Raw genomic sequence first — 14,899 nt, 5'->3', positions numbered from 1 at the left:
ATTCTCCAGCCTCTGCAGGAGGTCTGGCCCCGACCTTGAAAGGAACACCCGTGTCGGCAATTAACCAATAACATTCACAGATTTTTTTTCTTTATTCAAGGCCTTCATCTTCATCCAACATGGCTGTATCCTCATTGTTCCTTCTCTACCTTATACTTATTCTTACTCTGCTAAGTGAGCCCCCCCCCCCCCCCCGACAAACAAGGCAGTACTTCGAAGCTTGCTTTAGGATGAGCAAGAGAAATTCTGACACCTTCTTGCTCGAACTGCCTTTGCACCAGTGGAAATTTATCCAGTTTAACACAGAGCTATACCATTCCAGCAGCAGGCAAGGAGATGAGTTTAAATGCTGGGCATCTGATTAGCAAGGCAGTGCCTCTGCGGAGAGGCCTCTGGGTCATCCTCTTTGTAAGGAATCTAAAATGGAAATGCGGGAGAGTTACAAAATTCGGGAGAAGAGATCAAGATCGCGCTCACTTCCCAACTGATTCACTTTTTTGGACTGTTAAACACGCAAGAGAAAACCCCTACAGAAACTAAGCCGTGTACACAAAGCTGGTTGAAAGGAATTTTCCCAGAAATCATTTTTTCCCCTAAATAATTATTAGCTAAACATTTGCAACCAAACAGCAACGAAAAAGAAAAATCAGGGTAATTCTATTTCTTACTACCTGGGGCTATCCAGTAATTATGCAAATGGCAGGGAATTTGTCACTTTGAGCAACCATAAGTGTATAAAATAATTTGATTAAGTAAAATACGTCGCCTTAGTCATCGTACTAATTTGACAAGGACTTTAAAAATGTCTCTCAGCTGTCTGCTTCTGGGGAAGAGATGCAAATACCCATCTTCAAAATGATGCTTCTTTAGGGATAAAAAAAAAAAAGGAGAAGGAGGGGGAGGGGGAGGAGAAGAAGAAGAAGAAAGAACAACAAATCCAGCAGTTTCACCTTACCAGTAACTCAAGCCATGCAATGCTCTCGGGCCCAAAATTTTTAAAAAGGGACTATCAATCAGCGAGCTGGAGCTTTGTGACATGCACTCATTCATCCGGCTCATTATCTCGTCACCACAACCTCAGACTCAGTGTGTGCAAAACTCTCAATAGGCAAATGCCCACCCCTGGGTCAGAGGCCCCGCCTGAGCACCCCACCCTGGCTGGAGACTCCTCCAGCCACCGCCTTAAATTTTCATCCTGAAGAAATTCAAATGCCTTTGTAAAGGAGCCTCGATCACAACTGCCCAGGGGTGTCAGGGGCTTTCATTTCCTGTACGCAGCCTTATCTATTCCAGTCCCCAGAAATTTGAGAATGTATGCGAACCTCTATACGCAGGGCTACCCTCCACGAATGGCTGGAAACACCTGAGTGGGTCTCCACGCATCACCAGGACGCGCACACGCACTGACTTTCTCTCCGAGTAGTTCCCACATGCCTATGCCTTCTCCAAAGGGCCCGAGACGTTAGCAGATGTCACATCCTTGCAAGTAGGTCAGTTCAGACTGGAACCACCCGAAGCAAAGACCCAAGTCAAGGAAAATCGCACTCTTGACCCAACTGGATGGGTCTCTCTTCTGCTCCAAAAAATATCCTGTGGCCAGTCAGGCCGTTTCAGTGACTAGGAGAGAACATTCCTATGACTGTTGGCTGATCTGGAGCATGATTTCCAGTTCAAACACTTGCAAGTGTAACAGATTTCAGAGTCCACAGCAGCCCTGGGGTTGCACATTACCTTATCTCTAGGATCACAGCGCCTGGGTGTCGGGGGTCAAAAGCCTTCTGCATTCCCCTGGGAGACCCCCCACACCCGGGCAAAAAGCTGTTGGTCCCCTGCCCAGCTTAACAATTAGTGTTTGTCTCATATACAAGTCTCCCTTGAGTTTCCTCCCTAGGCAGGTTCTTGAGGGAAGGCACGCGCATGCGCGTGCACGCACACACACACGCGCGCGCGCGCGCGCGCACACACACACACACACACACACACACACAGTGCTGCCTGCTTTTCAAAGTTGCTTCTCAAATCACAGGCAACTTCCTCCTTCAGTTCCGCAGTTGGGAAGCCTACACCAGTGTCACTGAAGACAAGGGGCAATCTGTCTTTTCAGAAAGTAAACGGAGGGGCGCCTGGGTGGCTCAGTCGGTTAAGCGACTGCCTTCGGCTCAGGTCATGATCCTCGAGTCCCAGGATCGAGTCCCACATCGGGCTCCCTGCTCAGCAGGGAGTCTGCTTCTCCCTCTGACCCTCTTCCCTCTCGTGCTCTCTATCTCTCATTCTCTCTCTCTCAAATAAATAAATAAAAATCTTAAAAAAAAAAGAAAGTAAACGGAGAAATGAAATGAAGCCTCCAAATGTTTAAAAAAAAAAAGACATCTGGGAAGACAAAATAAGAAGGTGGACTATTGGGATCAAATAGGAAATAATGTCACTGGCACAGAACTTTCGATCACCACCCCGCCCCCATCAAAGCAAAAGCATTGTTGGCAGTGTCCCAAGGTGTGCCCTTCCTCAGGTATCTGAAAATGCTTCATCAGAGGGACAGGCTGATTGCCAATGCAAAGATCATATATAACACACACCTTGCACACTGACCCTGCGTGTGTGATCACCTACAAAAGCAGGCTCTTGGGTTCCTTAAGAAAGCCACGATGAATTAGCAGGGAGAAATCTGCTTCTCCTGCAAACATCCTACAATGCTTCATTCCCAAGTTACCCATAAAGCAATCTCACACAGCTGAAGGAATAACAAACTTTTCATTCCACCTCCAAAATAACAGAGGAACAGAAAACTCCCCAGGGGCCCAGAAGAGCAAAACCCATAGCAAGAGGATCCGGTCAAGCCTGGCAAGCAAACTATTTATTTTCATGAGGTTCGGATGGCAACGGAGTCCACAGTGGCAGGGCAAGGCTGAGCCCTGAGAACCTTGTGCCTCTACTCCTAGTGATCAAAATGAATTCCATTTCCTAGGCCTGTCCTCTCCTGGGCCTCCCTCTCCTTTCTGCTGGTCACCTGTTGACTCCTGTTACCCTACCCCTCTGAATTAGCCTTTCTATCGGCCCAGGCTGAAATTGCCAGCCCCCCCGCCCCTCCTCCGCAAAGTGGACTGACTTCCTTCTCTGCCTGCCACTTGCCTATTCTGGGATTCAAGTCAATGTTCTATCTCCTGATGCCAGCCCTGCCTCTTTATATCCACGGGGCCATCAGCCTCTGCTTCTTAACTTTCTAAAGGAGCTTAGGCTACTCATCTGGCTGAAGCCCAGCCTCATTCCTTTCTAAGAGCCTTAGATTGTTGCAAGCTAAAACTAAGCCTGTGCCTTTATAATTCATGGTGTGAAAAGTTCTGTTGCTGTTCGCCGCACGTGACTAATGCACTCTACCGAACAAAACTGGTCTCAGGCTAACAAACTGTTAAACTGAAGGTAGCTGTTGACATACTAACTACCTCCTCAAACACAGACCCGGTTAGGTAGTACATACTTTGCATATGCTCCCAGTACAGACCCACAAATATTTTGTTAATATACATTTGCATCTTGGTAATACATGTACCTATTTTAAGATCTTAACAGTCAAATACCCTCCATAAAGGTGTGATAAACGGACCCCCCCTCCCCCACCAAGACACAGTGATCCCTACCTCAAAACTCCACGGGCCACAAGTACTGTCTGTACTGTAACTACAGAGAAAAGTGCATTTTATAGAACAGAAATCCAAACAGAAAAGAAAATGTGCTTTTGGCTACAGGGTTCACCTGCAGCATAAAAGTCAGGGATACAGAGACAGGGATTTAAAACACTTTCATCTCACAAGGAGCAAAGGAAATGCATTCGATTTTCAGAAGTCCGGTAAGTCTGTCACCCCAGGAACAGAAAGCTGAGCTTGAACAACCCTCTGTCATAACCCCGAAATTGACTTTACCCCCCACTAGAGACCAAACCTGCCCGTAGTTCCCTCTGACAGGCAAGCCCCCGAGTCTTTGGAGCCCATTTAGGAAGGGTGCCCTGTCCCAGCAGTCTGGCCCTCATTAACTGTACCCCAAGCCCAGGAAGGAGGGATTACTGGTACATCAGGAAGAGCACGATTCTATCTGTGGATGCAGTTATCCAACAGCCAAAATCTTGTCCAATTCTATCTCTGTCAAACTTATTCACTAACACTCAAAGTCTTTGACATTTGATTCCCGTGGCAGGTCAGTCACCAAGTAATGATTTAACACTATACACTCGGGGAAAAAAAAAAAATCTTCTCCTGTGTAGGCAGGGCTGTACTTGGGTCTGGAAGTGCACTCTCTCTAACTCGAGCTGGGACCACCTGCGCGGGGCAGGACCAAGCGACAAAGTAGGTATTTGACAGTGCTGAGTCATTACAAGCTGTTTCCTCTGATACGTTATGCACCCCTGGGCCGTTTGAGCACTAATATCCCCTTTCAGAAGGCAAATGAAAGAGATGTACATAGTGCAAAATGCAGCAACCCCCTTGTGGGCGAGAGACCACGGTGGGGAATCGAGGTCTAAGCATGGGTAGCAGAACTACACAAACTCGCGGCGGCTCTCCAGGTACTGAGTAACTTTATCCCAGACACCGAAAGATGGCTATTGGGATAGGGAGAGGGAACAGTCCCCCTGCAGCCGTGGCTCGGATCAGGGCCACACTCGGGCGCATTTTACTCTAAGCTGTTAAATCCCCCCGTAATTGGCGCATGGAGAAAGCGCCCGAGAAAATGATGCATAATGGATTTGTTCTCCAGGCGGCTGGAATGGAGAGTAGAGGACGCAGGATGCTAACTGGCTTTTCTTCCCATGTGCAGGTCACCTGAAAACCGCGCTGCCTGCCTCTTCAAGGGGGCTCCTGAAGTCCACCTCTGGCTGCGCTTTCCCGGCGGAGAGGGGAACGGTTTCACGCCCACCTGCCCGCCGCCTCTCCTCCCCGGGCACCCCCGGCCCCCGCCGGCCGCGCGAGGTGCTGCCGGCATCCGCGGTCCCGCCGGCTCCCCGCTCGGTCGGCAGCCCGGGCCGGCAGCTCCCCCGGCGGCCGCCTCTGCACCACTCGCCAACCTCCGCGCCCGGCCGAGGTCATGCCCGCCTGCCCCCGGGCCCGGGCGGCCCCCTCCTCGTGCCTGCCGGCCGCCGGAGCGCCGGGCTGAGGAGGGGGCTCCCGCGGCAGAGTTGGCACGGGGACTCACCAGGTAGGCGCCCACCGTGCCCTGCGCCAGCATCAGGGCGCACTCGGACACCAGGAAGATCTTGATGTTAGAGAAGCAGGACACCTTCTTTTTCTTCTTCTTGTTCCTCTGCGCCTCGTCCCCCTGCAGCTCGCCGCTCCGGCCGCCGCCCGACGAGCCGCCCGGCTTCTTCCCCTGCATCCTTCCCCCGCCGCCGCCGGCGCCGCCGCCGCCGCCGCTTTCCCGCTCGCCCCGGGTGTCGGGGCCGCTGCCGGGCGGGGGTGTGCGCTGCGAGGCTGCGTGCTGTCCCCGCCCCGGGCCCGCGGCGGCCGCCCCCGTCCTGCCGGGGCTGGAGAGGTGGAAGGCACAGCTCCTCGCCGCCACCGCCGCCGCCGCCGCCGCCGCGCGCGCTCGCCCCCTTCCTCCACCTCCTCCTCCTCCGCCCTCCCCGCGCCTCCTCCTCCGGCTCGGGCTGTGCCAATCACAGGGGCTCCTCGCGCCGCCCGCCGCCGCCGCTGCCTCGCCGCCCGCGGACGCCCGCCGCTGCCATCGTCAGCTTCCCCTCGCCCGGCCGGGCCGGCGCTCGCCTCCCCTGCGTCTGCTCCGAGGCCCGGCCGCCCCTCGCCGCCGGTGCGCCCTCGGGGAGGCGCAAGAGGGACCCGCTCGGGGCGCGCGCGGAGGGGTGCGGGGGGGGGGCCCGGAGGAAGGAAGGCAGTGCCCGGCCCCTGGATGGCGCTGCGGGGAGCGGGGCGCCGCCACCGGCGGCGCTGGGCGGTGCTGCGCGAGGAACTGGGGGCGCGGAGGTGGGGTGCGGGGGCGCCCCCGCTGGGCGGGGACCGAGTGCTGCGGGTTCCGGGCGCTAGACGCGAGGAGGGGAGGGCCGGTTTCTAGGAAGAGAGAGAAGACCGAGTATCCAGGAAGGGGTGGGCGCGCTCTCGTCTCCTCCGCCCGGCTATTTCTGGGGACAGATGTTGCGCCCCGGGGCTTGGGGAAGTGCCAGAGGTCAGAGCTGCTTGAGGCTTCCCGAGCCCGCCGGCCCCTGCTACTGCTCCCCCGGGCCCCTGGGCGTGCGTAAACGGCTCCCGACCGCGAGGAAAGAAAGCAGCTGAACACCCCAAGGGGGAAGTTCGATTATCCCGTCGGGAACCGCACAGACTATCGGTCGCCCCCCAGCCACACGGTCTAGGTAGCTGCACGGTCTCAGCGACCCCAGCAGAGGGCCTTGTCCAGCCCTCCATCTGCCTGGAGCTTGTCCTCAGGAATGATGCAGCCAAAGCTAAAGCCGGCGGGAAGCGATTAGCCACAGGCCTGCCTCGGTCCCCAGCCCTCCCCTCATTCTGTGGCCCGGGCCGCTCCCCTGGCCTTGGCCTGAAAGCTCGCGCCCCGTGGCAGCCGCTCGTTATAACCATCACCGGGAGTTTGGGCCACAAGGCACCACCAGTAGGATCTGCTACCTATTGGAAGCTCAGAAAAACTGGGAAGGACTGGATCAGTACCAGGAAGCACTCAGCAGCTTATGCCGGGGCCGTTGGGGGGCTCAACCAATTATTTATAAAGCCTTTTTACTTAATAATGTCGGAGAAAATGTGCCATTCTCCTAGGCTCCCGTGTACAAATGCAGGCTTAAATTTGAAACTGAATAGCAATTAACACTTCCATAATGTTTACTTCCTCCCAAAGAACTTGAATGAGAATGGATGGTGTAATGTGGGGGTGTTGTCTTGCCATACCATTTAAATATAAACTGCTTCATCCTGTGGTTCCAGACATGATCTCACCTAGACTTGGTGTCCCTTTCAGATGCTTCCCCTCTTGTCTGTCTGCTATCGAACTGGTTCCCCCCAACACAGGTCTTTTACCATTTTCCCGGATTCCTGTCACCAGGGGCTGCACCATTCCCCGAGACTCTGTCACCTTATTGCAGCTCCTCCCCCACTCCCTGCACCCTCCCCTCACAGCTGACAATTTCTACTGAGTCCGCCTCTGGCCTGCTTCTGGGCCCACTCCAACACTCTGGCTTCAGGGGAGTACCTCCATTCTTCTTCCTGAGAAGACCCTCGATGAGCTAGCTCCCTTCCTGCCTCTCTGACTTGGCCCTGCAAAGCTGAGATGTTTACTTGTCCCTGAAGCTGTTGAAATAGCATGCTGAGTGCGTTATAGTCCTTAAGTGTTGTTTACATTCTTTGTAATCACAAGAGCTAATGTTTCTCCGGTGCTTCCTCTGGCCAGGTCCCCGTTCTAAGTGCTTTTACCTGCATTTACCATTTACACCTCACAACCATCGTCTAAACTAGATACTATTATTAGCCCATTTTACAGATAAGAAAACAGAGGCCCAGGAAGGTTAACATTACCAATGTCACATATCCAGTCAATGGCAGGGCCAGCCTCAGAAACCAGTCCAGGTTCTTAATGACTCCCTGTCTCTTGGGGACAGCGGAACTCATGGGTTTCTACTTTCTAAATGGAGATTCAGAGATATATAGTGACTAGCCCAGTGTCACACAGATCAAAAGGGACAGGACTTGAATCCAAGTCCAACTCTCTTTGCACTATGCCACATTGCCCTGCGTATAGTCCAAGAAGGACACAGGCTTTTTTCAGCTTGGGGCATTTATTTTATAAAAACTTAACTGTCTTTGGAGACATCAAACACTTCTGCTGCTAATCCAGAGAATTCTGGATTAGGGTTGTAGCTTCTTCATATAATTAACAGTAAGCAGCCATGAAAATAATCCTGTGCCTGAAGCCTGGAAGAGTAATCAAAGTCAGCCTGAAGGAACTCAGGTGTCAGCCTCACAACCATCAGAAAGAAGAATTTAACACATTCAATCTCCTTCCCTCCTTGCTTGTCCTTTATTTACCTATAGATCGGGGCTCTGGGGTTGATGAGGTGGGTTTATGAGCAGCAGGTGCTTCTGCTTGGCTTCTCTCCTATGCAGAGAAAGCGGCAGAGAACAGGGACCACCCTCATATCTGCATGGCACGTGACTGCCGATTAAGTATCTTAATGCTCTGTATCATTCAAATCTCCCAACAGGGAGAGCTGTTCTTATTAGTCCCATTTCACTCATGAGTAAAAGCAGCATTTTCCACCCCAAGTTGGGAGGAACGCCCAGGAGGAAGAGGGAGATCAAGAGGGGATTTAGCCCCGCCATGATCTGTGGTTTCCCCTCCAACTAGCCTCTGAAATGAACCATTGACCGTCATGTGGCAAACAAGGCAAATGGAGCTCAGAACCCATCCCACGCTTCAACTGGGCAACCTTAAATGTTGCCTTGGAGAAATGCCACAGCCACCACTTACAGCGTGGACCCTTCTCCGTCATCTGTCCCCCTAGTGGTGGATGGTGAATTTAGGAAAGGAAGGCATTATAAAGGCCCAGAGGACCCTCGTGATTATTGTTGCCTCGCTACTCCTTTTCTGGGCTAGGTTCTAAATTGGACTTTCCTAAATTAGCTGAAAATATTGCTAGCTGGGGCTGGGGATGCATGACTCCTCTCTTTGTTGGTGACTAGAGGTATGACAAACATTGAGAAGCCATGTCATCTGGAAATGTGATGTGGGGAAGCATGAAGATCGGGTGACGTGGGAAGATAGACTGGCTTTTGATTCTGAAAACTGTACATAAATGCTTGGTGATTAGGATTTGGAGAGCTTTTCTCCCCCACTTTGGAAAGGACCATCAGTTCGTTTATGTGGGAGAGAAGTGGGTTAACTTCATGGCCATGGAAAAAAAAAGTGACAATATCTTTCACTGTTACTGGGCTGTGGCAAGATTTCACAGCAAGCAGCCTCAATGTAATTCAACACAATGAGAAACTGTTGTTCAAGTAATTCACATGAACCATCCTTTGCCAGCTTCAATTTTGTTCACAGGCAAGTACAAAGTTGAAAAATAAATGCAAAGAATGATTTCTGATTGTCACTGGGATGGAAAATAGATGCTTAGATTCTCACCCTATGGATGGATTTTTTTTTTTTTCTTTTTCTGAAAATACAGCAATCATGTATTGTGTCCAACCAAGGATAGAATTGGGGCTAGGCCAACTTCTTTGGCTTCAAACTAATATTTGGGCTGAGTTGAAGCTTATTTTCTCTCTCTCTCTCGGAGTTTTTCTCTCCCCACCCCCACTTTACAATTAGCCTGATCCATATGCCTTTCTACCCATAGCCTCTGTTTGCTACCAACTATATTCATAGTTCTACATTTTAAATTACATTTCTTAATTTGAATATATCCTAAAGCTCAGCAAAGAAGTGAAAAGGATAAACATCAGTGTAGATGCGGTTTTAAGAATGTGCATCCAGAATCCAAGGGAAATGGAAGGGGAAAGAAAAGAAGAAGAACGTTCAGGGAAATTGGAGAACAGATAGGAGAAAACTCAGGATTTAAAAATGTGTTTTATTTATGCAAAATGAGCCTTGAGATGAAAGAAGCGACACAAATGATAAACATTTACCAATAGTAGTGTATTTAGGGAGCTCAACCTTGGCTGCCTTCGATTGATATGTGGGTAAATAGAATGTGTTTACCCAAATAGACTGTTAGTTTCTTAAGAGCAGAGTGTTTTACTTTAAAAATAAAGGAGCCTTTGTCCTGCTGAGAATCTAACAGGCCTCCTGCCAAGAGGCTTAATACTTATGATTAGGACAGGAAAATGACCCAGAGGGGGTCAAGGTTTATAGAAAACTTCCTTCCAGGTATGCTCCCCAGGGACCTGCTTCTCCATCCCTGTGGCTCCTTCTTAGAGCGGGACTTGTCCTGGAGTGCCTCTCACCGACACAATGCCTTTTCTCTCTCAAGGGCAAGTGTCCCAGATTTGCTCCCAGTCTCAAAAATGCACACACACCCTTGTGTTTTAAGGGTGGCTACTGATAACTAAATGTGAGCCAGTGAAATGAGCCAGCCCTGGAAATGTTCAGAAGGCCCAACAGCCTCTCTGCCAAAGAGGTGTGGGGTTTCAAGGCTGATAGCATGCCAAGAGTCTCATGGGTCCCAAGCCCGGCAGAAAGTGACCACAGCTGCCTGCTCCCCGAGGGGTGGTGGGCTCCGGCCCTGGGTACCCCAGGCGGTCATGGCACACGGCAGCCCATGAGCCCTCTTGCTGTTGGAACAAAGGGCACGTGAGAAGACCAGGAAAGAAAACCCCAAGGTACAGGATGCCACTAAAACCTAAATCAAGAGTATGAGTAATAGAGAAAGCATCCACAGATGAAGGAGTGGAACACCCCTGCTCAGATGAGGGTCCTCCTCCACGCCCAGCTTCCATCCTCCAAACCCTATCCAACTCTCCCTCTGTGGAAGGGTGAAGAGAGCAACAAAATGAAGAAGGCCATCCTACCTCCAACTGCCAGTTCTGGGCTGAGTTGCAGCCCCTCCAAATTCATATGGTGAAGCTCTAACCCCCAGTACCTCAAAATGTGACTGAATTTGGAGGTAGGTCATTTAAAGAGGAGATTAAGGTCAAAGGAGATCTTTAGGGGGAACTTCATCCAAGAAGACTGGTGTCCTTACAGAAAGAGGAGATTAGGACACAGAAAGTCAGACAGAAGGGCGACCATGTGAGGATCCAGGGAGAAGAGAGGGTCTGCAAGTCAAGGGGAGCAGCCTCAGAAGGCACCAAACCTGCTGACACCTTGATCTCAGAATTCTAGCCACCAGAACTGTGAGAAAACAAATGTTTGTTGTTTAAGCCACCCAGTCTGTGATACTTTGTTACACTACCTTACCCCTCTCCCCAGCCCTTCACACACATACACACACTCCATGCTCTGGTCATAATTAACTGCAGTCCTTTGAGCTCACCATGCTTTCTCCTTCTTAAAACGTTTGCACCTGCTATTCCCTCTGCCTGGAATGCCTTTCCCTCCCCCTTTCTTCAGCTGGCTCACACCTACCAGTACCTTAAGATCCAGCTAGAATGTCACGTCCTCCAGGTAGCCTTTAAAGAATACCCTCTCGCTCATGCCTTCCCAGCTCCCCCACTGCCTCCCTACCACCTACATCCCCTTACCATCTATGTCCTCCTCTGCCCTAGCGTTTGTCCTGTTGTAGAGGGTACTCACTGCCCTTCTCCCTGACAAACCTCTGATCAGTGCCTTCTATCTCTATGTTTCTGCCCCTGGAGGAGCCGGGCACAGAGTGTTCACTAACTACTGGGCAGAGAACAAACTAGTGAGGACACAAGAAGTGATCCTTTCCCATGCCCGAGCTGTGGGACAGGACAAAATGGTGGGAGGAGCTCATAAGCACTGGGAGGCAAAGAGACAGGGGGCATGATAGTCACAATAGCTATAAAACCACAACTAGTGAGGCAGGAAGTGAGAGTCTTTCTGGGCTGCCTTCAGGAAGTGAGAGCAACAGTAACTGCCCAGAGCCCCACCACTGAATGTGTGGTCCGTGGACCAGCAACCCTGGCGTCACCTGGGAGCTTGCTAGAAATGCAGACGCTCAGACCTCAGCCCAGATGTTCCGAATCAGGCGATTCATATGCAGGTAATGATTTGAGAAGAATACAACCAGCCTAGGAAGTCATCAAGAGGAGCCCAGAGCTAGGCGACTTCCAGCAGCATTGTAGATTTCTGTGTATTCCCCTTTCCCTTGTGTTTGGGGCTTTAGAAGGGAAGACAAGGAGCAACAATCGGCTTTAAAGAAGATGCTGGTTATTTTCCTTCTCCTGGAACCCTCACACCATGGGGTCCCACAGAGCACGGGTCACCTGACAAGGCCAGGGGACCGAGAGAGGCGTCCATTTTGTGTTGTCTGTTGTTTTGGCAACACCTCTGAACCTCAGAATGAAAGCTAGGATGCTGGACTTCAAGATCATGAGGGCTGCCTGAACTTCCCTTTCCCAGCTCACCTTAAAATACCAACGAAAACCCAAAAGGGCTGCCAGGACTTAATTGGGCTGAGACCCCAGATCCTAAATATGGGTTATCCAGTTTCTCAGGGAAATGGCCCTTAACACAGGCTGGATGGGATGACCAAGGAAGAGTGCCTCTTTCCTCCATGGGGAGAAAGGACAAGAGGGCTCTACATGGGGGACCTGGGCTAATTCCCCAATCAGAAAACCTGACAGTCACCTCTTGGCTGTCCAGGGATGCTCAGCTCAGGGCTCGCATCTTGGTAAGTCTATGCAATTGTAAATCCCAGAAAAGCACAATGGGCTCAGTGAAAGGGTGGGTGGTTGCAGAGTATGTCCTGGGATAGAAAGTAATATAGTAATACAGGGAGTGGGTAATATAGTAATATACATTGGGGTGGGGATGGGAAGCCCATGTTTTTGATTATCTAATGCTATGAAACAAGCCACCCCAAAACTTAGTGGTTTAAATGATGTTCATTTATTCATTTTGCTCAAGAATCTGCAGTCTAGGCAGGGCTTGGTGGAGAGAACTGGACTCTACTGGAAGGCTGAGGGCTGGAATCATTGGAGGTCTCACTCATTCACATGCCTGTGTCCTAGGCTAGAAAGGCTCAAACAGTGGAGGGCTAGAATAGCCATGCCTTCCTGGCATCTCCATTTGTGGTATTTCTTCATGATGTCTCCAAAATGGCAAACTTGAGGAAGCCAGACTTCATACATGTCCACTCAGGAGTCCTAGTGTCCATACCTCAGAAAGAAAATGGGACCTTTATGACCTTGCCCTCAGTCATGCAGCATCATTTCTCCTGCATTCTGTTGATAAAGACAGCTACAAAGCTCCAACCAGACTCAAGGGTAGAGATCACAGAACTCACCTCTCGATGAAAGCAGGTCAGTGCCACATTGTTAGAAGAACCTGTGGAATGGGGAGCGCCTGGGTGGTTCAGTCAATTAAGTATATGACTCTTGATTTTCACTCAGGTCATGATCTCAGGGTCATGAGATCAAGCTCCGCATCGGGCTCCATGCTCAGCAGAGTCTGCTTGTCCCTCTCCCTCTGCTCCTCCCCTTTTGCACGCTCTCTCTCTCTCAAATAAATACATACATAAATAAAATCTTTAAAAAAGAAGAAGCACCTATGGGATGGGATATATATATTGCTGTGGCCATCTTTGGAAAATACAACCTGCCATATACATTGAAAGCACTGTATTCTTAGACTCAAAGCCCCTCATGCACTCTTTCAGGCCACAAAAAGACTATGAAATATTTCAAACTATTTACTAATTAATTCACCTCCCATTTACAAAGAAATAGTTAGGGAAGCAAGAGAAATTCCTGCCATGATCGAGGAGTACCCATTGCTAGCTCAGCACTGGAAGTCAGGGAGGGTATGCACCATAACTTGCTCTCTAATTTAATATTTAAAAGGAAGATTCTAGCAGATCCAGAGTACAACCATCTTGGATAGACATCTCTTTGTTTAAGAAGGAATGAGTGTGCCTGTTTTGAGAGGTGGATAAAGATACATTGAATCTATGAAAAATATTCTGTAACATAAAACAAGGTCCCTAGACCAGTGAGGCAAAGAAAAAGCATGCTTGTTTAAAAAAAAAGGAAAACTTGACTAGATAAGACAAAAAAATTTAATCCTGCTGTTTTGTGTTCTTAATAAATACTAAACAGATATACTTTCTGAAATGATAAATACAGTGTTAGATGAAAAAGATGATGCTTGAGATTCTAACTGAATTAGAAGAGGAAGCTGGCAGATAAGACTAGGACTCAGGTAAGCCACAAATAAAATTGTGCAGCTGAAATCTGATTTGGAGGCAGTAAAGATAAGAATCAAAATTGCAGGAAACCAAATAAATGATATAGAGAGCAAGCTAGGTAAGTTTTCTATCAATGTAGAGAAGAGAAACAAAGATAAAAATAATTAGAGAAAAGATGGGTGACTTGGTAGATCACAAATAAAGACTTACTACATGGATAAGAAAGACCCCCCCACCAGAAAGTTATAAACAGAACAAACAATGTTGCTGCAATATTAAAGACCAAGAATGGAAGAAAACTTTTCAAACTGAAAAAAAAAAAAATTGAATGCACAATTTAAAATAGCTCACCATTTCCAGACAAAATTAATGAAGAAAGATTCACAGTTAGTTATAACCTAGAAAATTTGTTTAAATATAAAGGATTTTTAAAAATTCTGCCAACATCCAGACAAAACATTAAAGTTACTTATCATCAAATGAAAACAGGCTAAATCAACTGTGTATCACAAAACTAGATGCCAGATGATAATGGAACAAAGTCTAAATGGTGCTGAGAGAAAATGCTTATGACTCAAGCTGAAACGTTGCTAATTTGCAAAGAAAACAAAAAAGACATTCTTAGATATTCTAATCAAGAGCTCAAAAAAGATACCACCCCTGCACTTTTCTTGAAAAACTTATGTAGAGATACATTCACATGGAACAACATAATAATTAAAGACAAAAACTCGAGAAGAGCAGAAGTGGGTTCAAAAACATTGTGACAGTCCCAGCTAAACATGCCGAATTAAGTAAAAAAAAAAAAAAAAGTTGTAAATAAAATAGCAGCACAAATGGAAAGTTTTTGCCATTGTTTCTTGAAATAGAATAACTAAAAATAAGACCACTAACAAATTGGTCCGTAATTCCAAATGATATTGACAAAAATGGGGGAAAAGAGTATGTGGGGAAGAGAAGAGCACTCCATTCCTCATCTTATAGAAGGAATCAAAAGTTATCATAGTGCTCATGAACTTGATGGAGAATCTGTGTATTTGAGTATGATTTTGAAAAACCTAATTAAAATAATTCAAGAGAATATATGCTTGTAAA

At 48.8% G+C, this 14,899-nt stretch overlaps 1 protein-coding gene across 3 annotated transcripts in view; it reads right to left on the bottom strand.

The window, feature by feature from the left end:
* The window catches only part of SLCO3A1 (solute carrier organic anion transporter family member 3A1), a 319,452-nt gene extending 313,887 nt beyond the window's left edge, over window positions 1-5,565 (bottom strand). For all 3 annotated transcript variants that reach the window (XM_028122068.2, XM_028122069.2, XM_028122066.2), the window contains exon 1: window positions 5,182-5,565. In XM_028122068.2, coding sequence (XP_027977869.1) covers window positions 5,182-5,361 — 180 coding nt within the window. In that variant the 5' untranslated portion in view covers window positions 5,362-5,565. The remainder of the gene's footprint in view (window positions 1-5,181) is intronic.
* Between the last annotated feature and the right edge of the window lie 9,334 nt (window positions 5,566-14,899).

The sequence above is a fragment of the Eumetopias jubatus genome, unplaced genomic scaffold (genome assembly GCF_037043125.1).
Source record: "Eumetopias jubatus isolate StellerSeaLion01/CBP00866 unplaced genomic scaffold, mEumJub1_p1.0 scaffold_7, whole genome shotgun sequence".
Lineage (NCBI taxonomy): Eukaryota > Metazoa > Chordata > Mammalia > Carnivora > Otariidae > Eumetopias > Eumetopias jubatus.
This window is presented reverse-complemented; position numbering and strand designations above follow the sequence as displayed.